The sequence below is a fragment of the Anomaloglossus baeobatrachus genome, chromosome 11 (assembly GCF_048569485.1).
Source record: "Anomaloglossus baeobatrachus isolate aAnoBae1 chromosome 11, aAnoBae1.hap1, whole genome shotgun sequence".
NCBI classification, from domain to species: Eukaryota; Metazoa; Chordata; class Amphibia; order Anura; family Aromobatidae; genus Anomaloglossus; species Anomaloglossus baeobatrachus.
Window position 1 is genome coordinate 55782941 of NC_134363.1, and position 24879 is coordinate 55807819.

A 24879-nucleotide genomic window follows, 5' to 3' on the forward strand; every position below is an offset into this window, starting at 1 on the left:
TTTGGGGATGGGTCATCACTTTCAGGGCTCTGCAGGGGCTGGATCATCACTTCTCTGGCTCTGTGGAGGCCGGATCATATTTTCCAGGCCTCTGTGGGGGCCGAATCATCACTTTCAGGGCTCTGGGGTCGGATCATCACTTTCAGGACTCTTTGGGGCTGGATCATCCCTTCCAGGGCTCTGGGGTCGGATCATCACTTCCAGGGCTCTGTGGAGGCCAGATCATCACTTCAAGGCTTTTTTGGGGATGGGTCATCACTTCCAGGACTCTGCAGGGGCCGGATCATCACTACTCTGGCTCTGTGGGGGCCGGATCATATTTTCCAGGCCTCTGTGGGGGCCGGATCATCACTTTCAGGGCTCTGGGGTCGGATCATCACTTTCAGGGCTCTTTGGGGCTGGATCATCCCTTCCAGGGCTCTGGGGTCGGATCATCACTTCCAGGGCTCTGTGGAGGCCAGATCATCACTTCCAAGGCTCTTTTGGGGATGGGTCATCACTTCCAGGGCTCTGCAGGGGCTGGATCATCACTTCTCTGGCTCTCTGGGGGCCGGATCATCACTTTCAGGGCTCTGGGGTTGGCTCATCACTTTCAGGGCACTGGGGTCGGATACTCACTTCCAGGGCTCTGTGGGGGCCGGATCAATATTTCCAGGGCTCTGTGGGGGCCGGATCATCATTTCCAAGGCTATGAGGGGGCTAGATCACCACTTCCAATGCTGTGTGGGGGCCGGATCATCACTTCCAGTGTTCTGTGGTGGCCAGATCATCACTTCCAGGGCTCTGTTAGGGACGGGTCATCACTTCCAGGGCTCTGCAGGGGCCGGATCATCACTTCTCTGGCTCTGTGGAGGCCGGATCATATTTTCCAGGCCTCTGTGGGGGCCGAATCATCACTTTCAGGGCTCTGGGGTCGGATCATCACTTTCAGGACTCTTTGGGGCTGGATCATCCCTTCCAGGGCTCTGGGGTCGGATCATCACTTCCAGGGCTCTGTGGAGGCCAGATCATCACTTCAAGGCTCTTTTGGGGATGGGTCATCACTTCCAGGACTCTGCAGGGGCCAGATCATCACTTCTCTGGCTCTGTGGGGGCCGGATCATATTTTCCAGGCCTCTGTGGGGGCCAGATCCTCAGTTTCAGGGCTCTAGGGTCGGATCATCACTTTCAGGGCTCTTTGGGGCTGGATCATCCCTTCCAGGGCTCTGGGGTCGGATCATCACTTCCAGGGCTCTGTGGAGGCCAGATCATCACTTCCAAGGCTCTTTTGGGGATGGGTCATCACTTCCAGGGCTCTGCAGGGGCTGGATCATCACTTCTCTGGCTCTCTGGGGGCCGGATCATCACTTTCAGGGCTCTGGGGTTGGCTCATCACTTTCAGGGCACTGGGGTCGGATACTCACTTCCAGGGCTCTGTGGGGGCCGGATCAATATTTCCAGGGCTCTGTGGGGGCCGGATCATCATTTCCAAGGCTATGAGGGGGCTAGATCACCACTTCCAATGCTGTGTGGGGGCCGGATCATCACTTCCAGTGTTCTGTGGTGGCCAGATCATCACTTCCAGGGCTCTGTTAGGGACGGGTCATCACTTCCAGGGCTCTGCAGGGGCCGGATCATCACTTCTCTGGCTCTGTGGAGGCCGGATCATATTTTCCAGGCCTCTGTGGGGGCCGAATCATCACTTTCAGGGCTCTGGGGTCGGATCATCACTTTCAGGACTCTTTGGGGCTGGATCATCCCTTCCAGGGCTCTGGGGTCGGATCATCACTTCCAGGGCTCTGTGGAGGCCAGATCATCACTTCAAGGCTCTTTTGGGGATGGGTCATCACTTCCAGGACTCTGCAGGGGCCGGATCATCACTTCCAGTGTTCTGTGGTGGCCAGATCATCACTTCCAGGGCTCTGTTAGGGACGGGTCATCACTTCCAGGGCACTGCAGGGGCCAGATCATCACTTCCAGGACTCTGTTGGGGCCTTATCATCACTTCCTGGGCTCTGTGGTGATGGGATCATCACTTCCAGGGCTCTGTTAGGGACGGGTCATGACTTTCAGAGCTCTAAAGGGACCGGATCATCACTTCCAGGACTCTGTTGTGGCCGGATCATCACTTCCAGTGCTCTCTGGGGGCTTGATCATAATTTCCAGAACTCTGTGGGGGCCAGATCATCACTTCCAGGGCTCTGTGGGGTCAGATCATCACTTTCAGGGCTCTTTGGGGCTGGATCCTTCCTTCCAGGGCTCTGTGGGGTCAGATCATCACTTCCAGGGCTTTTTGGGGCTGGATCCTGACTTCCAGGGCTTTGGGGTCGGATCATCACTTCCAGGGCTCTGTGGAGGCCAGATCATCACTTCCAAGGCTCTTTTGGGGATGGGTCATCACTTCCAGGGATCTGCAGGGGCCGGATCATCACTTCTCTGGCTCTCTGGGGGCCGGATCATCACTTTCAGGGCTCTGGGGTTGGCTTATCACTTTCAGGGCTCTGGGGTCGGATACTTACTTCCAGGGCTCTGTGGGGGCCGGATCAATATTTCCAGGGCTCTGTGGGGGCCGGATCATCATTTCCAAGGCTATGAGGGGGCTAGATCACCACTTCCAATGCTGTGTGGGAGCCGGATCATCACTTCCAGTGTTCTGTGGGGGCCAGATCATCACTTCCAGGACTCTGTTGGGGCTGGATCATCACTTCCTGGGCTCTGTGGTGGTGGGATCATCACTTCCAGGGCTCTGTTAGGGATGGGTCATGACTTTCAGGGCTCTAAAGGGACCGGATCATCACTTCCAGGACTCTGTTGTGGCCGGATCATCACTTCCAGTGCTCTCTGGGGGCTTGATTATAATTTGCAGAACTCTGTGGGGGCCAGCTCATCACTTCCAGGGCTCTGTGGGGGCCAGCTCATCACTTCCAGGGCTCTGTGGGGGCCGGGTCATCACTTCCAGGGTTCTGTGGAGGCCGGATCATCACTTCCAAGGCTCTGTGTGGGCCAGATCATCACTTCCATGGTTCTGTAGGGGCTGGATCATCACTTCCATGGTTTTGTGGGGGCTGAAGTATCACTTCCAGGGCTCTGCTGGGGTTGGATCATCACTTCCAGGGCTCTCTAGGGGTTCGATCATCATTTCCAGAACTCTGTGAGGGCCAGATCATCACTTCCAGGACTCCTTGTCCTTCTGTAAATGTGTCCTTGGGTGACAGCCATGGGCAAGTGCTACATTTTCTACAGCCGGCACACTACAGTAAAATGAAGGTTCTGGATGTATGTACTGGTGGTGTTACCGTAAAGCCAGTCCTTTTACGCTCCTCACCAGCTCCATGGTGCTTCCAGATAAGGACAACATACACATCCATAACAACGAAGTACTCTTTACTTGCCACAACACCTGAGCACAGAATACAGCAGACCGCATATTTCATGGTATCTTCTGTATAACACAGAGGCACAATCATTATGATTTCTTACTTGTGAATAGTCTTTTAGCCATGCAAGTTAAATTAACCCTTCTTCTCTATGGCACCAGAACCCATGGGTCAATATTTGTCTTTAGGGATCCTGCACCCACAACCAGTGGGTTGTGGGTGCAGGATCAGTGATCCCTTACGAGGGTCGCTCTTAGAGATCATAGCACCTTCCTTCCTGGGCAGCACCCTCACTTCACCGGGTCCCCAATACTAGCATACACTGGACTCACTACATTGTTGGCTTCTTTCCCACAGATCTCCTCCAACTTGCCTGCCAATGTGGCCACTGTTGCTCCAACAGGTTCTCTTTAGCAATTTCTTGCTGTTTCTGTGCTATTTGCTTCACACCACACCAACCCCACTAGAACTACTCCTTCCTTCACCAGTACTATTCACACAGTGCCTGCAAACAGGCACAGTCTCTTTTTTCCTGACTTGCTCCTCCGATATGGACTAGTCCCAACGTTAACTGTCTCTTACCCTTACTGTCTGTTACTGGGCAGAACTACCGTAGCTTCTTTGCAACACAGTGTGCAGCATATGAGAAGGAAAACAGTGACCTCTTGTGGCTAGTATTAGTACTGTTGCCCACATAACATTATTGATCTTATACATTAAACTACCTACTACAGCTTATACGACACACTTGCATTAAAACAAACCATTGATTTTTTTTAATCATTACTGGGGTTTTTTGGATATTTTGGGCATTCTTTGCTGGTGGATAATTTCATTATAAAAATCCATTCAACTACAGAAAATGCTAAAAATGGCAAGAAAAAAAGCATAATACTGTGCCTGTAGAGTGAGACTTAAGAAGTATTGCTTGTCCTCAGCATGTTTTTGGACTCCTTGAGATAAGTATCCGGCTCCCTGAGCCAAAAAACAACTTTGGCATTGGCCATTGTCTTTATTCACATGTGGTTTGTGCAGCAACAGCAAAGTGATCTGGAATATCAATTTTCATTACTCACCTCTATATTTCTGCAGCTGTACCATTTCGAACTGAAGGTTTTTAAAGCCGTCAAGGCCGATAATGGGACTTACAGATGTGAAGTGAGCTCTGCTGACAACCGTGAGAACTGCACATTTACAGTTTCAGTTGAAGGTAAGATACCGAAATAGTAATATTACAACAGTACTGCTATTTATAGGCATATTAGACATGGGCGGGCTGGAAGGCTGCGGTGCAGGACAAAAAACAGTGAAAAGGAACATTGCATTATGCTGGCCAAGGGCACAGCTAGGGTCCTAAAAGATCAGGGCCCGAGCCTCAAAGTACGTCTCCCCATACGACCTCCCTGCCACTGAAAAGAAGATCTATATGTATATAATTACAGTATACCACTTGTTCCTAACAGTAAAAGACAGTAAAACAGTGCAAATTATATAGACAGAGTATATGTTCCTATTATTTTAATCTTGGGTTGTGTTTGTTTAATGGCCAATGTGAACACGCGCTTATAATTTGCATGTATACCCCTACAGCCCTTTATACACTGTTTTATGGTCCCTACAGCTCCTTATACACTGTATGATGGTCCAACAGGTCCCTATATACCGTATGATGGTCCCTAAAGCTCTCTATACACTGTGTGATGGTATATACAGCTCCTATACTCTAAGAGGAAAAATTACCAGCTCAGTGCAGAGTAAGGAGTTGTCACTCCGAAACGCGTTCCGTTTTCTACCCTGCCATGTAAATTGGATGTTATTATTATGGAAGAACCCTTTTATCTTTATTGAATTGGAACTTGGATGCTGGATCCCTTCTTTTTCTTCAAATTCAGCTCCTATACTCTGTATGATGTCTCCACAGATACATATACTGTATGATGGTCCCTACAGCTCCCTATATACTGTATGATGGTCCCTACAGCACCCTATATACAGTTTTATGGGACATACAGCTTCCTATGCACTGTATGATGGTCCCCACAGCTTCCTATATATTGTATGATGGTCCCCACACCTCCTTATACAGTGTATGATAGACCTACAGCACTCTATTCCTAACATAATAGTCCACACAGCTCAAAATACATTTTATGCTGGTCCCCACCGCTCCCCGTATACACTGTGTGCAGAATTATAAGGCAAATGAGTATTTTGATCACATGATACTTTTATACATCTCCTACTCCAAGCTGTATATAGTCAGCCAACTGCCAATTAAGTAAATCAGGTGATGTGCACCTCTGTAATGTGGAGGGGTGCGGTGTAATGACATCAACACCCTATATAAGGTGTGCTTAATTATTAGGCAACTTCCTTTCCTTTGGCAAAATGGGTCAGAAGAGAGATTTGACGGGCTCTGAAAAGTCCAAAATTGTGAGATGTCTTGCAGAGGGATGCAGCAGTCTTGAAATTGACAAACTTTTGAAGCATGATCACCGAACAATCAAGCGTTTCATGGCAAATAGCCAACAGGGTCGCAAGAAGCATGTTGGGCAAAAAGGCGCAAAATAACTGCCCATGAATTGAGGAAAATCAAGCGTGAAGCTGCCAAGATGCCATTTGCCACCAGTTTGGCCTATTTCAGAGCTGCAACGTTACTGGAGTATCAAAAAGCACAAGGTGTGCCATACTCAGGGACAGGCCAAGGTAAGGAAGGCTGAAAAACGACCACCTTTGAACAAGAAACATAAGATAAAACGTCAAGACCGGGCCAAGAAATATCTTAAGACTGATTTTTCAAAGGTTTTATGGACTGATGAAATGAGAGTGACTCTTGATTGTCCAGATGGATGGGCCAGAGGCTGATCAGTAAAGGGCAGAGAGCTCCACTCCGACTCAGACGCCAGCAAGGTGGAGGTGGGGTACTGGTATGGGCTGGTATCATCAAAGAGGAACTTGTGGGACCTTTTCGGGTTGAGGATGGAGTGAAGCTCAACTCCCAGATCTACTGCCAGTTTCTGGAAGACAACTTCTTCACGCAGTGCTACGGGAAGAAGTCGGTATCGTTCAAGAAAAACATGATTTTCATGAAGGACAATGCTCCATCACATGCATCCAACTACTCCACAGCGTGGCTGGCCAGTAAAGGTCTAAAAGATGAAAAAATAATGACATGGCTCCCTTGTTCACCTGATCTGAACCCCATAGAGAACCTGTGGTACCTCATAAAATGTAAGATCTACAGGGAGGGAAAACAGTACACTTCTCGGAGCAGTGTCTGGAGGCTGTGGTGGCTGCTGCACGCAATGTTGATCGTAAAAAGAACAAGCAACTGACAGAATCTATGTATGGTCGGCTGCTGAGTGTCATCATAAAGAAAGGGGGCTATATTGGTCACTAATTTTTTGGGTTTTGTTTTTGCATGTCAGAAATGCTTATTTCTACATTTTGTGCAGTTATATTGGTTTACCTGGTGACAATAAAACAAGTGAGATGGGAATATATTTGGTTTTTATTAAGTTGCCTAATAATTCTGCACAGTAATAGTTACCTGCACAAACATATATCCTCCTAAGATAGCCAAATCTAAAAAAAAAAAACACTCCAACTTCCAAAAATATTTAAGCTTAGATATTATATAGATATAGAGTCTTTTGGGTTGATTGAGCACATAGTTGTTGATCAATAATAAAAAAATCCTCTAAAATAAAACTTGCCTAATAATTCTGCACACGGTGTACAATATGATTGTCCCTATAGCTCCCTATATACAGTATGTTGGTTTCTACAGCTCCCAATATATGGTATGACAGTCACCACAGGTGACTATAGGGATAAACTGTATTATGACCCCCACATCCTCTTTTTTAGTTTGCTATGGCCCTCACTTCTCCTAATATACAGTTTAACCCCTTCTCTATCTTGTGACCCCCACTTCTCCCTATATAATAGAATGGCCCCTACTTCTCCCTATATAATATAATGGCCCCCACTTCTCCCTATGTAATATATAAAGCTGAGTGTATGTGTGTGTATATGTTTGCATGTCCGCTAAAGAAATCCACATCGTCGCATTTACAATCACAAAGTTTTGCACAGCTACCTCATTTGACTCAGGAAACGTCATAGACTATGTTTTAAGGGGAAAAATTAACCATGCGCTTTACAGTTATTTCGCCAAAAAACCTGCTTACATTAAAGTCAATGGAGCTGGGAGCTACAGGTAATTAATAGGAGCTCTGATTGGTTGCTATAGGCAACAAATGACTTTTTTAGTATAAGAAGCTTATATGTGAGGTAATATGATATCAGTAGAGACAGACAAAGAGAGACAGAGACACAGAGACACACAGAGACAGAGGCACACACAGAGACAGACACACAGAGACTGATACAGAGACACATAGACACACACAGAGACACACAAAGATAGAGACTGATACAGACAGAACCACAGAGACAGACACACAGAGACAGACACACACACAGACAGAGACACACAGGCACACAAAGAGACACAGACACACAGAGACAGACACAAAGAGACAGAGACACACAGAGAGACTCACAGAGATAGAGACACAGACACACAGAGACAGACACAAAGAGACAGAGACACACAGAGAAAGACTCACAGAGATAGAGACACAGACACACAGAGACACACACAGAGACAGACACAAACAGACACAAACACACAGAGACAGTTACACACAGAGACAGAGACATACAGAGACAGACACACAGAGAGAGAAAGAGAGAGGCAAACAGAGAGGGAGAGTGAGAGAAACAGAGACACATACTATCCCAGGCAACGCCGGGTACTACAGCTAGTATATAATATAATGGACCCCATTTCTCCCTATATAGTCTGATAGCCCCCACTTCTCCCTATATATAATATGATGGACCCCACTTTTCTCTATATATAGTATGATGGCCCCCAAGTTCAATCTTCAGGAGCCACCACCAGTGCATGTTTTCATGATATCTTTAGTATAGCACAGGTGATTAAATTATCACCTGTGCAATACTAAGGAGATCCTGAAAACATGCACTGTTGATGGCTCCTGACGACTGGAGTTGGGGATCAGTGCTCTATAGTATGATGGCCCCACTTCTCCCAATATATATATATATATATATATATATATATATATATATATATATATATATATATATATATACACTAGCTGTAGTACCCGGGCGTTGCCCGGGATAGTAACTGTCTCTCCGTCTCTCTCCTTGTCTGTGTGTCGCTGTCTGTCTTTTTCCTTGTCTGTCTGTGTCTATGTCTCAGTCTGTCTGCCTCTATCTCTGTGTCTGTGTCTGTCTCTCTCTCTTTGTATGTCTCTATGTCTGTGTCTGTCTGTCTCTCTCTTTCCCCATCTGTCTCTTTTCCCATCTGTCTCTTTCCCCATCTGTCTCTTTCCCCGTCTGTCTCTTTCCAGGTCTATCTCTTTCCAGGTCTATCTCTTTCCAGGTCTGTCTCTTTCCAGGTCTGTCTCTTTCCAGGTCTGTCTCTTTCCAGGTCTGTCTTTTTCCCTGTCTGTCTGTCTCTGTCTGTCTCTTTCTTTGTCTGTCTCTATCTCTGTTTCTTTCCCCATCTGTCTCTTTCCAGGTCTGTGTGTTTCCCGTCTTTCTCCCCATCTCTTTTCCTGTCTCCTTCTCTGTCTGTCTTTGTCCATCTCTTTGTCTCTGTCTTTTCTTGTCTGTCTCTTTCCCTGTCTGCCTGTCTCTGTCTGTCTCTTTCCTTGTCTGTGTCTATTTCTCTGTCTCTTTCCCTGTCTGTCTCTATCAAGGTCTGTCTCTTTCCCCATCTATCTTTGTCTGTCTCTCTGGCTGTCTCCTCTTTCCCTGTCTGCCTGTCTCTGTCCCCGTCTGCCTGTCTGTCTGTCTCTTTCCCCATCTGTCCCTTTCCAGGTCTGTCTCTTTCCTTGTCTGTCTCTGTCTGTCTCTTTCATGGTGGGTCTCTGTCTGTCTCTTTCCCTGTCTGTCTCTATTTCTCTGTCTCTTTCCCTGTCTGTCGCTGTCTGTCTCTCTGTCTCTTTCTCTCTCTATCCGTCTCTCCACCGACATCATATTACCTCACACATAAACTTCTTATACTAACAATGTCTTTTATTCCTATAGTGACCAATCACAGCTCCTATTAATAACCTGTAGTTCCAGGCTCCATTTACTTTAATGGAGGCATGTTTTTTGGAGAGTAACTGTAAAACGTGGGGTTAAATTTCCCTGTCAAAACATAGCCTACGACGTTCCCTGGGTCACATGAGGCATGTGTGCAAAATTTCATGATTGTAAATGCGACAGTGTGGATTCCTTTATTGGACATACACACACACACACACACACACACATACACAATACACACACACATACATACATACATACATACACTGAGCATTATATATTAGATGATGGCCCCTACTTCTCCCAATATATAATATGATGGCTCCCGTTTCTCCCTCTAGAGTATGATGGCTCCACTTCTCCCAATATATAATATGATGGCTCCCACTTCTCCCTATATAATATGATGGCCCCCACTTCTCCCAAAATATAATATAATGGCCCCCACTTCTCCCAATAGATAATATGATGGCTCTCACGTCTCCCTATATATCAAATGATGGCCCTTTACTTCTCCCTATATAATAGGATGCCCCCCCACATCTGCCTATATAAAATTATGGCCCCCACTTCTATCTGTATATAATTTTATGGCCCCCACTTTTCCCTATATATGATATGATGCCCCCCCACTTTTCACTATATAATAGGATGTCCCCCACTTCTCCCTATATAAGATTTAACGGCTCCCACTTCTCCCTATATAGTGTGATGGTCCCCACTTCTCCCTATATATAATATGATGGCCCCCACTTCTCCCTATATATGATATAACGGTTCCTACTTCTCCCTATATAGTGTGATGGTCCCCACTTCTCCCTATATATAATATGATGGCCCCCACTTCTCCCTATATAGTGTGATGGTCCCCACTTCTCCCTATATATAATATGATGGCCCCCACTTCTCCCTATATAGTGTGATGGTCCCCACTTCTCCCTATATATAATATAATGTCCCCCACTTTTTCTTTATATATAATACTAGCTGTAGTATCCGTCATTGCCCGGGATAGTAACTGTCTCTCTGTCTGTCTCCCAGTCTCTGTCTGTGTGTCGCTGTCTGTCTGTTTCTCTGTCTGTGTCTTTATTTGTCTGTCTGTGTCTATGTCTCTGTCTCTTTCTATCTCTCTGCCTGTATTTATATCAGGACAAAGAGACAGAAATCAGAGTATATTGTATCGAAAAAAAATTTTTTAATAATATTCTTCAAAATATTTTTATAAAAACACTTTTTAATTTCAAATTGCTAAAATCATCACAAGGTCAAGAAAAAACATCACCAAAAAAAACATATAAACACATAAACAGAGGGGATCTGTGATCCAAAGGATTAAGGGTGAAAAAGGCAGAGGATCATTTCATATAAAAAAATCTATATCATAAAAATATCACCCCTGTCCCTTCACCAACATCCATAGTACAGCACTAATGCATATATTAATTGATAAATAATAAATATACAGATATATAAATATTATACCGCTTGAGTGGGCAAGCTATTAAATAAACTATAACTCATTGCCCCTTATTAAACCTATGGACATAGGAAATATCATTCTTAAAGGAGAAGTTATATTTATATAGAGGAGATTCCTCGTTTATTCCGCTCTTGTCTATAGGAGTAAAAACCTTCCTTTTGAACATTGGCTATTTACACTGGAGCTATTATATGTATATTTATTGATATATCGATATAATATTTATATATCTGTATATTTATTATTTATCAATTAATATATGCATTAGTGCTGTACTATGGATGTTGGTGAAGGGACAGGGGTGATATTTTTATGATATAGATTTTTTGATATGAAATGATCCTCTGCCTTTTTCACCAATAATCCTTTGGATCACAGATCCCCTCTGTTTATGTGTTTATATGGTTTTTTTGGTGATGTTTTTTCTTGACTTTGTGATGATTTTAGCAATTTGAAATAAAAAAGTGTTTTTATAAAAATATTTTGAAGAATATTATTAAAAAAAAATTTTTTTGATACAATATACTCTGATTTCTGTCTCTTTGTCCTTATCTAATTATTTGAGTTAAAGTATCTCTAAAAACTATGGTGGAGAAATTATAGGAATCTGCTATCATGTTCCTGTATTTATATCAGTCTATCTGTCGCCATCTCTGTGTCTGTCTCTATCTCTGTGTCTGTCTGTCTCTTTCCCCGTCTGTCTCTTTCCGTGTCTGTCTTTGTCTGTCTCTTTCCCCGTCTGTCTCTTTTCCTGTCTGTCTCTTACCAGGTCTGTCTCTTTCCCCATCTGTCTCTTTCCCCTTCTGTCTCTTTCCCAGTTTGTCTCTTTGCCCGTCTGTCTCTTTGCCCGTCTGTCTCTTTCCCAGTTTGTCTCTTTGCCCGTCTGTCTCTTTGCCCGTCTGTCTCTTTGCACATCTGTCTCTTTGCCCATCTGTCTCTTTCCAGGTCTGTCTCTTTCCAGGGCTGTCTCTTTGCCCATCTGTCTCTTTCCAGGTCTGCCTCTTTCCAGGGCTGTCTCTTTCCCCGTCTGTCTCTTTCCTCGTCTGTCTCTTTCCAGCTCTGTCTCTTTCCCTGTCTGTCTCTTTCCCTGTCTGTCTCTTTCCCTGTCTGTCTCTTTCCCCATCTGTCTCTTTCCCCATCTCTCTCTTTCCTTGTATGTCTCTGTCCAGGTCTCTCTCTTTGTCCGTCTGTCTCTTTGCCCGTCTGTCTTTTTGCCTGGCTGTCTCTTTCCAGGCCTGTCTCTTTTCAGGGCTGTCTCTTTCCCCGTCGGTCTCTCTCCCCATCTGTCTCTTTCCTCATCTCTCTCTTTCCCCATCTGTCTGTTTCCCCGTCTGTCTCTTTCCCCGTCTGTCTCTTTCCCCGTCTGTCTCTTTCCCCGTCTCTCTCTTTCCCCGTCTGTCTCTTTCCCCGTCTGTCTCTTTCCAGGTCTGTCTCTTTCCAGGTCTGTCTCTCTGCCCGTCTGTCTCTTTGCCCATCTGTCTCTTTCCAGGGCTGTCTCTTTCCCCGTCTGTATCTTTCCAGGGCTGTCTCTTTTCCCATCTGTCTCTTTGCCCATATGTCTCTTTGCCCGTCTGTCTCTTTGCCCGTCTGTCTCTTTGCCCGTCTGTCTCTTTCCAATCTGTCTCTGTCTGTCTCTTTCCACGTCTGTCTCTGTTTCCTTCTGTCTCTCTTTATCCGTCTCCCCACCGACATCATATTACCTCACACATAAGCTTCTTATACTAACAATTTATTTTGTTCCTATAGCAACCACTGGCAGTTGCTGCTATTAATAGCCTGTAGCTCCCACCTCCATTCAGTTTAATGGAGGCAGGATTTTGGAGAGTAACTGTAAAGCGCGGGGTTACATTTTCCTATCAAAACATAGTCTATGACGTTCCCTGAGTCACATGAGGCGTCTGTGCAAAATTTCGTGATTGTAAGTGCGACGGTGCATATTCCTTTAGCGGATATACACACACACACACACACACACACACATATATACATACACACATACATACACTGAGCTTAATATATTAGATGATGGCTCTCATTTCTCCTTATATACTATCATGGCCCCCACTTCTCACTATACAATATGATGACCTTCACTTCTTCCTATAGTTAATATTTTGGGCCCCACTTCTCCCCATATAGTATGATGGCCCCCACTTCTCAATATATATAATATAATGTCCCCCACTTTCCCCTATATACTATGATAGCCCTCCAATTCTCCGTATATAGTATGATGGACCCTACTTCTCCCTAGTTAGTATGATTGCCCCCACTTCTTTGTATACATAGTATGATGGCTCCTACTTCCCCCAATATATAATATGACGATCCCCACTTCTCCCTATATAGTATGATGCCCCCACTTCTCCTTTATATATAACTAGCTGTACTACCCGACTTCGCTCAGGTTAATAACTGTTTTTAACAAAATAGAATGTATTAACATTCCCGGGATAGAATGTATAAATAGAATGTATTAACGCCCGGGATAGTAACTGTCTCTCTGTTTCTCTCCCATTCTCTGTCTGTCTCCCCCCTCTGTATATATCTCTCTGTGTCTCTCTCTCTCTATCTCTTTGTCTGTCTGTCTCTTTCCCTGTCTCTCTCTCTCTATCTCTTTGTCTGTCTGTCTCTTTCCCTGTCTGTCTCTGACTGTCTCTGTCTCTTTCTCCGTCTGTCTCAATCTCTTTCCCTGTCTGTCTATCTATCTCTTTCCTTGTCTGTCTATCTATCTCTGTCACTTTCCCTGTCTGTCTCTTTCCCTGTCTGTCTCTTTCCCTCTCTTTCTCTGTCTGTCTCTTTCCCTCCCTTTCCCTGTCTTTCTGTTTCCCTGTTTCTGTCTGTCTCTTTGTCTGTGTCTGTCTCTTTACCTGTCTGTGTCTGTCTCTTAACCTGTCTCTCTCTTTCCCTCTCTTTCCCTGTCTGTCTCTTTCCCTGTCAGTCTGTCTCTTTGTCTGTCTCTTTGTGTCTGTCTCTTACCCTGTCTATGTCTGTTTCTTACCCTGTCTGTGTCTGCCTCTTTCCCTGTCTGTGTCTGTCTCTTTCCCTGGCTGCATTGTGACACGCCAACATTCCATATAAGGGCGTGACTGCACATTCTTCTGAAGTTCTGGCTGCATTCTGGCTCCCAGCTGCATTCGCTTTAATGGAGGCAGGTTTTTTGTTGAATAACTGTAAAGAGCGGGGTTAAAATTTCCCCTCCAAACATAGCCTATGACGCTCTCGGGTTCCAGAATTGTGAGTGTGCAAAATTTTGTGGCTGTAGCTGCAACGGTGCGGATGCCAATCCCGGACACACACACACACACACACACACACACACACACACACACACATTCAGCTTTATATATTAGATATGATGGCCATTCCACTTCTCCCTATATAGTATGATTGACCCCATTTTTCCCTATATTCAGTGGGTACAAAAAGTACTCAAACCCCTTTTAAATTTTTAATTCTTTGTTTCATTGCGGCCATTTGGCAAATTCAAAAAAGTTCATTTTTTTCTCATTAATGTACACTCTGCACCCCATCATGACAGAAAAAAATTAAACAGGAAAAACTGAAATATCACATTGTCATAATAAGTATTCAGACCCTTTGCTCGGACACTCCTATATAAGTCACATGCTGTCCATTTCCTTGTGATCCTCCTTGAGATGGTTCTACTCCTTCATTGGAGTCCAGCTGTGTTTAATTAAACTGATAGGACTTGATTTGGAAAGGCGCACACCTGTCTATATAAGACCTCACAGCTCACAGCGCATGTCAGAATAAAGGAGAATCATGAGATCAAAGGAACTGCCCAAGGAGCTCAGAGACAGAATTGTGGCAAAGCAGAGATCTGGCCAAGTTTACATAAGAATTTCTGGAGTACTCAAGGTTCCTAAGAGCACAGTGGCCTCCATAATCCTTAAATGGAAGAAGTTTGGGACCACCAGAACTCGTCCTAGAACTGTCTGTCCAGCTAAACTGAGCAATCGTAGAAGAGCCTTGGTGAGAGAGGTAAAGAAGAACCCCAAGATCACTGTGGCCGAGCACCAGGAATGCAGTAGGGAGATGGGAGAAAATTCTACAAAGTCAACTATCACAGCAGCCTCCACCAGTCGGGCCTTTGTGGCAGAGTGTCCCCACAGAAGCCTCTCCTCAGTGCAAGACATATGAAAGCCCGCATAGAGTGTGCAAAAAAACACATGAAGGACTCCCAGACTATGAGAAATAAGATTCTCTGGTCTGATGAGACGAAAATAGAAATTTTGGTGATAATTCTAAGCGGTATGTGTGGAGAAAACCAGGCACTGCTCATCACCTGCCCAATACAATCCCAACAGTGAAACATGGTGGTGGCAGCATCATGCTATGGGGGTGTTTTTCAGCTGGAGGGACAGGACGACTGGTTGCAACTGAAGGAAAGATGAATGTGGCCAAGTACAGAGATATCCTGGAAGAAAACCTCTTCCAGAGTGCTCTGGACCTCAGACTTGGCCAAAGGTTCACCTTCCAACAACACAATAACCCTAAGCACACAGCTAAAATAACAAAGGAGTGGCTTCAGAACAACTCTGTGACCATTCTTGATGGCCCAGCAAGAGCCCTGACCTAAACCCAATTGAGCATCTCTGGAGAGACATGAAAATGGCATCCACCAACGTTCCCCATCCGACCTGACAGAACTGGAGAGGATCTGCAAGGAAGAATGGCAGAGGATCCCCAAATCCAGCGGTGAAGAACTTGTTGCATCATTCCCAAGAAGACTCATGGCTGTACTAGCTCAAAAGGAGGGTGCTTCTACTCAATACTGAGCAAAGGGGCTGAATACTTATGACCATGTGATATTTCAGTTTTTCTTGTTTAAAAAATTTCCAAAAATTTCTACATTTCTGGGGTTTTTTTCTGTCAAGATTGGGGATGGGGTGCAGAGTGTACATTAATGAGAAAAAAAATGAACTTTATTGAATTTACCAAATGGCTGCAATGAAACAAAGAGTGAAAAATTTAAAGGGGTCTGAATACTTTCCATACCCACTGTATAATATGATATGGCCCCCACTTCTCCCTACATATAATATTATCTCCCTCACTTCTCCTTACAAAATATGATGGCCCCCACTTCTCCCTATATATAGTATCGCAACAGCTATGTAACAGTACAAGAATAATACACACAGTGATGTCACAGTACAGGGATAATACACACAGTGATGTCACAGTACAGGGATAATACACACAGTGATGTCACAGTACAGAGATAATACACACAGTGATGTCACAGTACAGAGATAATACACACAGTGATGTCACAGTACATGAATAAGAAACACCGTGATGTCACAGTATAGGAATAATACACACAGTGATGTCACAGTACAGGGATACACACAGTGATGTCACAGTGCAGTGATAATACACACAGTGATGTCACAGTACAGGAATAATACACACAGTGATGTCACAGTACAGGGATAATACACACAGTGATGTCACAGTACAGGGATAATACACACAGTGATGTCACAGTACAGGGATAATACACACAGTGATGTCACAGTACAAGAATAATACACACAGTGATGTCACAGTGCAGGGATAATACACACAGTGATGTCACAGTACAGGGATAATACACACAGTGATGTCACAGTACAGGGGTAATACACACAGTGATGTCACAGTACAGGGGTAATACACACAGTGATGTCACAGTACAGGAATAATACACACAGTGATGTCACAGTACAGGGATAATACACACAGTGATGTCACAGTACAGGGATAATACACACAGTGATGTCACAGTACAGGAATAATACACACAGTGATGTCAGAGTACAGGAATAATACACACAGTGATGTCACAGTACAGGGATAACACACCCAGTGATGTCACAGTACAGGGATAACACACACAGTGATGTCACAGTACAGAGATAATACACACAGTGATATCACAGTACAGGGATAATACACAAAGTCATGTCACAGTACAGGGATAATACACACAGTGATGTCACAGTACAAGGATAACACACACAGTGATGTTACAGTACAGAGATAATACACACAGTGATGTCACAGTACAGGGATAATACACACAGTGATGTTACAGTACAGAGATAATACACACAGTGATGTCACAGTACAAGGATAACACACACAATGATGTTACAGTGCAGAGTTAATACACACAGTGATGTCACATCACAAGGATAATAAATAGTAATGTCACAGAACTAGGATAATAAACAAAATGATGTAATAGTATGTTACAGTGATGTCACAGTCCAGGGTTAATAAGTACAGTGATATCACACTACAGAGATAATACACAGTGATGTCACAGAACTTGTATTTTAAAACCAGTGATTACAGTTGAGTGAACCCTTTGAAATTCCAATTTACCATCTTTCTTTGAAACCAAATTACCTCAAAATGAAAAACCTCCAATTGCTCTAAACAATAAACAGACATGTACAGTCATGGCCAAAAGTGTTGGCACCATTGAAATTGTTCCATAAAATGATATATTACTCCGTGAAAATTATTGCAATTACACGTTTTGATATACACATGTTTATTTCCTTTGTATGTATTGGAACAAAATGGAAAAAATTGTCCAGAATTATACATAAAATTCCAAAAATGGGCCTGACAAAATTGTTGGCACCCTCACTTAATATTTGGATGCACATCCTTTGTAATAAATAACTGCAATCAATCACTTCCTATAACCATCCACAAGCTTCTTACACTCACCTGGAATTTTGGACTCTTCCTTATAATCTGCTCCAGGTCTCTCATATTTCAAAGTGCCTTCTCCCAACAGCAATTTTAAGGTCTCTCCACAGGTGTCAATGGGATTTAGTGCTGCCACTTCAAAACTTTCTGGCGTTTTGTTTTCATCCATTTCTAGAGGTTCTCAAAGTATGTAGGAGGTCATTGTTCTCCTGGAAAACCCATGATCTAGGAAGTAAACCCAGCTTTCTGACACTGGACCTACATTGCCACCCAAAATCCTTAGGTGATCTTCATATATCTGGCCCCCAGTGCCAGAAGCAGCAAAACAACCCCGAAACATATTTGAGCCTCCACCCTATGTGACTGTAGGTCCTGTGTTCTTTTCTTTGTAGGCCTCATTCCATATTTGGTAAATAGTAGAATAGTGTGGTTTATCAAAAAGCTCTATCTTGAACTCATCTGTTGACATGATGCTTTACCAGAAGCATTTTGGCTTATTCACATACATTTTGGCAAACTGAAGTCTAGCTTTTTTATGTCTCTGTGTCAGCAATGGGATCTGGGTCTTCTCCATAGTGTTTCATTTAATTCAAATGATGATGGATAGTTCGCACTGACACTGATAGCCCCTGAGCCTGCAGGACAGCTTGAATTTCTTTGGAACTTGATTGGGGCTTATCCACCATCCAGACTATCCTTTGTTGCAAAGTTTCAACAATTTTTCTCTATAGTCCACGTCCAGGGTGATTAGCTCCAGTTCCATGGATTGTAAACTTCTTGATTATGTTGCGCACCGTGGACAAAGGAACATCAAGATCTCTGGAGGAGATGGACTTGTATTCTTGAGATTGTTGATGTTTTTTAACAATTTTGGTTCTCAAGTCCTCAGACAGTTCTCTTCTTCTCTTTCTGTTCTTCATGCTTAGCGTGGTACACACAGACACAATGCAAAGATTGAGTCAACTTCTCCTCTTTTTACCTAGTTTCAAGTGTGATTTTTATATTGCCCACACCTGTTACTTGCCCAATGTGAGTTTAAATGAGCATATCAAGATTGAAATAAAGTTGTTTACCCTCAATTTTGAAAAGGTGCCAAATTGTTGAAATTGTTCCAGAAAATTAAGTATTTCTCCCAGAAAATTATTATAATTACATATATTTTGTTATATACATGTTTATTTACTTTAAATTTGTTGGAGCAACACAAGAAAAACAGAGAAAAAGAGGCAAATTGAACATAATTTCAAACAAAAATTTAAAGTAAATAAACATGTATATAACAAAATATATGTAATTATAATAATTTTCTGGGAGAAATACTTAATTTTCTGGAACAATTTCAAGGGTGCCAACACTTTCGGCCATGAATGTATGTCATGTTGAGGTCAGATAGGACTTTACGCAGCCCCTTTCAAGCTTTTTAATTTCCATACAGCCTTAGTTATGTGATACTCTCACTATCCAAATTAACCCCAAAATGGCTGCTGCATTTCCTTCATCTGCTTTTATACAGTCTAAGATACTGCCTCCTGATTGGCTGTAGTATATCACATGATGATAGGTGCAAGAAATCATGGGTACGTCCACATGGCCTACACTGGAGCAATATTTGCACCCTCAATATTTATATCCAACATGACCAATACAAAGGGCACCTTGGCGGTACTTTTGCTAAGCAATTTTTTTATATAAGAAACTTCACCTTTTATTGGAATTGCAGATGCTGGTGATGATGGAAACATATTAAAAGCTTTCAAGAGGACGTAAGTATCCAATTTATTACCTACGCCAAGTAAATGCAATGTAAATGGGGGTTATCTAAACTTGACAGCCCCTTTAAACACCTACTACTATTTTATATCATTATTTTTATTTTATTGCTAACATTTTGTTTTAATCTATTTTTATTTTTAGACCTGGTGGAGAAGGAAAGAGAAAAACGGATGCCGGGGAGCTGGATTTTAGCGCTCTTCTTAAGAAAACGTAACTAAACATTAATATGCATTAACCATATCATTATATTTAATAGTAATCATACCAAATTAATAAAGATAAAAATGAGCTCACCATTTTGGTACCAGATTCACAGCTTCAAATCTAAAAGAAGGGCTAAAAAACATCAAAAATAATTTAAAAAAAGATTTAAAACAAACATTAAAAAAAACCCAAAAGTTTGAATTATCTTCCTTTTCTCAATACAAGATAGTAACCAACATCCCATTTAATAATACAATGCCTTGACAGATTTTTATTTAGATTTTTATTAAAAAAAACTGTTAAAAAATTATCTCTTCTAGTCATTTCTGATCAGGCAGACTATTTTGAGTAGAACACTCAAACTGATGGGGTCGCTGTCAGAGGTAACATCATCCTGCTGTGATTGAGACAAGTGAGGGGGCATATATTCCATAATTCTATCACTTCCACTCCACCAATATACTTGCTGGAGGCAAATTAGTCCAAATATGGCCTTTATTTGGTAAGACTACTGCCCAGATGGCTGGTGCCACTGGTTTTCGTGATGCTTCTGCTACTGATAGCGGCTTCGAATATTATTCTCCTTTACACTACTTCATCCATTGTGACTTTTCCGTTTGACCTACATTTTGTACAACACCACAATTAACTGTTAACAATCTTTTCTACCCCAATTCTTCAACCCTTGCCAAAATCACAGGGTCAAGTCTAAAAGAAGGGTTAAAAAAAATAAAAAAAGTTTTAAAACAGAAAAATATAAAAAACATAAGTTAAATTACCTTCCTTTTCTCAAAACAAGATAGTAACCAACATTCCATTTAATAACACAATGCCTTCACAGATTTTTATTTATTTTTTTTATTTAAAAAAATTGACCAAAAATTATCTCAGACCATTCCCAGTAGAGCACTCAAACTGATGGTGTCACTGTCAGAGGTAACATCTTCCTGCTGTGATTGAGACAAGTGATGTGGCATATATTCCATAATTCTATCACTTCCATCCCACTAATATACTTGCTGGAGGCAAAGGAGTCCAAATATGGCCTCTATTTGATAGGACTGATGCCCAGATGGCCGGTGCCACTGGTTTTGGTCGTGCTTCTGCTACTGATAGTGGCTTTGAATATTATTTTCCTTTACACTACTGCATCCATTGCTTTTTCTTTTGACCTACATTTTGTACAAGACCATAATTAACTTTTAACAATCTTTTTCTACCCCAATTATTCAAACTTTGTCAAAAAAGACATAACAAAAAAGCAAAGTAGGTAGGTATACTGTATGTAGAGAGAGCAAAATGTGGCAGTAGGCTTCAATATAGGTGTGGCAGGTTCTCAAATTGGAATAGTAGAACAGGTGTCCAAAAGAATCACAGTTAAATGTCTATTTTTTTCTATTCTTTCATCAAAATTCGACACTTTTCTTAAAAATGACAAAATACTTGGCAGAGATACGTTGAATAAGCCAGCACATGCATCAGGTTATGTAATTAGAGTGGCACGTGTAGTTGTAAAGTTTAACTACTAAAGCAAATGAATGAATTTGGGGGAATTTTCTTTTGTATTAAGAAAAATCCCCAAAACTATTTTTGCCCATTCACAAAAAAATCTTTGCACAAGGAAAGCACAAACTCTACAGTTACATGTGATGAACAAGCACACTGTCATTTTTTCCTGTGGAAACTATTTTACTGTCTTGCTTTTACTTTCTAGTGCACTAAGAATTAAAAAAATGTAATTTAAATGTAACCATACCACATCACTGATCAATCCCTAAGTCTGGCTATGACTGTATCTCCTAATTGTCTACTATATCATGAGATGTGATAGTTACAAGGCATTATGGGAAAACATGGACAGTGGTACCTTGTGATATAGCGCAGACAATCAGGAGGGACAATCATAGCCAGACTTAAGGCCCCGTTACACGCGTCAATTTATCGTGCGATCGCACCCGCCCCCATCGTTTCTGCGTTATGGGCAATTTGTTGCCCGTGTCGCACAAAGTCGATAGCCCCCGTCACACGTACTTACCTTCCAAATGACCTTGCTGTGGGCAGCAAACATCCTCTTCCTGAAGGGGGAGGGACATTTGGCGTCACAGCGACGTCACTCAGCGGCCGCCCAATAGAAGCGGAGGGGCGGAGATGAGCGGGACGTAACATCCTGCCCACCTCCTTCCTTCCGCATTGCCGGTGGACGCAGGTAAGCAGTAGTTCGTCGGTCCCAAGGTGTCACACATAGCAATGTGTGGTGCCTCGGGAACAACGAACAACCGGATACCTCCCCAATCAACGATATTTTGAAAATGAACGACGTGTCAACGATAGACGATAAGGTGAGTATTTTCCATCATTAACGCTCGTTCGTTGGTGTCACACGCAACAACGTCGCTAATGATGCCGGATGTACGTCACGGAATCCGTGACCCCGGCGATATATCGTTAGATACGTCGCTGCGTGTAACAGGACCTTTAGTGATTAATCGGTGATATGGTGTACTAACCTTTGAATTACAATTTTTTTTTAAGGCTTAATGCACTAGAAAGCAAAAGCAAGACAGTACAATAGTTTTCAGAAAAAAATTACTGACAGTGTGCTTGTTTGTCACACGTAACTGTAGAGTTTGTGCTTTTCTTGTGCAACCATTTTATAGTGTCAGGTAATTTTTAGTGCATACCGGAAATTGTTAAACCAAATCTAAAATAACGATGGAGTAATTATGCTTTTTTTTACCACTATACTACATGTTAAAATAAATGGTGTTATTCAAAATAATAACAATAATAAAAATAATCATATAATATTTATTTTTTATTTTTTTTTATTTCTATAGCACCAACATGTTCCGCAGCACTTTAGAATTCAGAGGGGACATATACAGACAGTATGAGACAATACAAAATAACAAAAGTAAGATACGAAGAGGAGTGAGGGCCCATGCGTGTCTAAATTAGTGGATACAATAAAAAAAAAGTTATGACTCTGGAATTAAAAAGGAGGAAATAAAAAAAGTGTAAACATTAAAATTGACTGGGAGAGGTTAAAGAGCCCATAGGGCATCGTAGGGCAAGTCCCTGTGACGTACACGATGGTAAACATGAGTCGTTCATTCATCTAGGAGGCCACCGTGTATTATAATATCAATGCAGGATTAATTTCTGGTCATAGAAGGCTTCTTATGGAAATGTCAGCTGTTTGTAAATCCCCATTTTCAGGGGATTTCTGAAACCACATCCACAGGGAGTTGGGTTGGCCCCTTCAAGAAAGAGGTTAGCTTCATGCAACAGTAAAGTCATTCATTCAAGGTCTGAATACTGTGTTTTGTCACCATTTACCCAAGTGAGAGAGAGAAGAAAGAAAAAGAAGAGGTAAAGAAAGTAGAGAAAAAAAAAGAAAAAAAAGACGAGGATGACCCCATGGCAAATATCCCACCACATGTCTTGGAAATATTGAGGAACGCCAAACCAAACGAGTACGAAAAAATTGCCTTCCAGCATGGTATAACTGATCTCAGAGGAATGTTGAAACATCTTAAGAAAAAGAGGGTTGAAATCCAGAAAACTGATGGTAAGTGTGGAGTTTGCTTTGAGTTTTCGATTTGCGGAGAAATACTATAACAACCCAAATACTTGAGTGTACTCAGATCTACACAAGAAATGTTTAGTGTTTTAGGTTCTCCTTCAGTTGTAGGGTTTTTTTAGACACTTATTTGCTTTTTCTAGGCATTTTGATTTGGTGTTCCTTTTTCTACTAAAATTTTTATATTCTGCCTGAAGCTAAAATAAATAGACAATTCGAAAATAGGGTCTGTGAGATAACCTGGATGAGGAACAAGGGAATTGCTCACCTAGAAGTGATTGTGTAAGTATATACCAGCTTCAGACCCTGTAAATGCAAATAGCTGACAGTGGATGGTAAAAGTTCCACTCCTAAACAAGAGCAAGCAAAGCAAGTCCTAAAAAGGTGATTTCATTTAGTTTCAGAGTGGAAAGTTCTTCATCAGGACAATCACCATAAATGGTAATTGTCCTGAGGAAGTTTCCACTCCAAAACAAGAGAATCAAAGCAAGTCAGGGATTTTATTCAACACATTTTGGAGTGGAAACTTCTTCATGAGGGCAATCACCATGAAATTTGAAGTCCTGATGAAGGAGTTTCCACTCCTAAACAAGAGCAAGCAAAGCAAGTCCTAAAAAGTGATTTTATTCAATGCATTTCAGAGTGGAAACGTCTTCATCAGGAAAATGACATTTATGGTGATTGTCCTGATCAAGGGCTTTCCACTCCAAAACAAGAGGAAGCAAAGCAAGTCCTAAAAAGGGATTTTAGTCAATGTTTTTCAAAGTGATATCCTGTTGAAGTTTCCACTCTGAAATGAGGAATCAAAGCAAGTCCTAAAAAGTGATTTTATTCAACACTTTTCATAGTGGAAACTCCTTCATCAGGACAATCACCATGAATGATGATTGTCCTGATGAAGTCATTTCCGCTCCAAAACAAAGGGAATCAAAGCAACTCCTAAAAGGGGAATTCATTCAATACAGTTTAGAGTGGAAACCTCTTCATCAAGAGAATCACATGAATGCTGATTGTCCTGATGAAGGAGTTTACACTCCGAAACAAGAGGAATCAAAGCAAGTTCTAAAAGGTAATTTTATTCAATGTGGCGTTTCCACTCCAAAACAAGGAGCGAGCAAAGCAAGTCGTAAAAGGTGATTTTATTCAACATATTTAAGAGTGGAAACGTCTTCATCAGGGAAATGACATTAATGGTGATTGTCCTGATGAAGGGGTTTCCACGCCAAAATGAGAGGAATGAAATCAATTCCTAAACTGTGATTTTACTCAACACATTGTGGAGTGGAAACTTCTACATAAGGAAAATCACCATGAATTTTGATAGTCCTGATGAAGGCATTTTCACTGTAAAACAAGAGGAATCAAAGCAAGTTTTAAAAAGTGAATTCATTCAATGCGTTTCAGAGTGGAATCTTCTTCATTAGAAAAATTGCATGAATGGTGATTGTCCTGATGAAGGCATTTTCCACTCCAAAACTAGAGGAATCAAAAAAAATTGTAAATAGGCGAATCTCATAAAAATATGGAAGACAAGTGTCTGCTGCGATTCTGTTTCACATGGATTTCTGCTCCATATGAAATAAACCGTCATCTGCACAATCCAAGTGGGGTCC

General features: G+C 42.3%; 1 protein-coding gene across 4 annotated transcripts in view; it reads left to right on the forward strand.

Annotated features, from left to right (window-relative positions):
- The window catches only part of LOC142257211 (myosin-binding protein C, fast-type-like), a 207757-nt gene that overhangs the window by 115384 nt on the left and 67494 nt on the right, over positions 1 to 24879 (forward strand). For all 4 annotated transcript variants that reach the window (XM_075329353.1, XM_075329356.1, XM_075329354.1 and 1 more), the window contains 4 exons: positions 4449 to 4566; positions 19427 to 19469; positions 19621 to 19689; positions 23028 to 23254. In XM_075329353.1, the coding sequence (XP_075185468.1) occupies positions 4449 to 4566; positions 19427 to 19469; positions 19621 to 19689; positions 23028 to 23254 (457 nt within the window). The remainder of the gene's footprint in view (positions 1 to 4448; positions 4567 to 19426; positions 19470 to 19620; positions 19690 to 23027; positions 23255 to 24879) is intronic.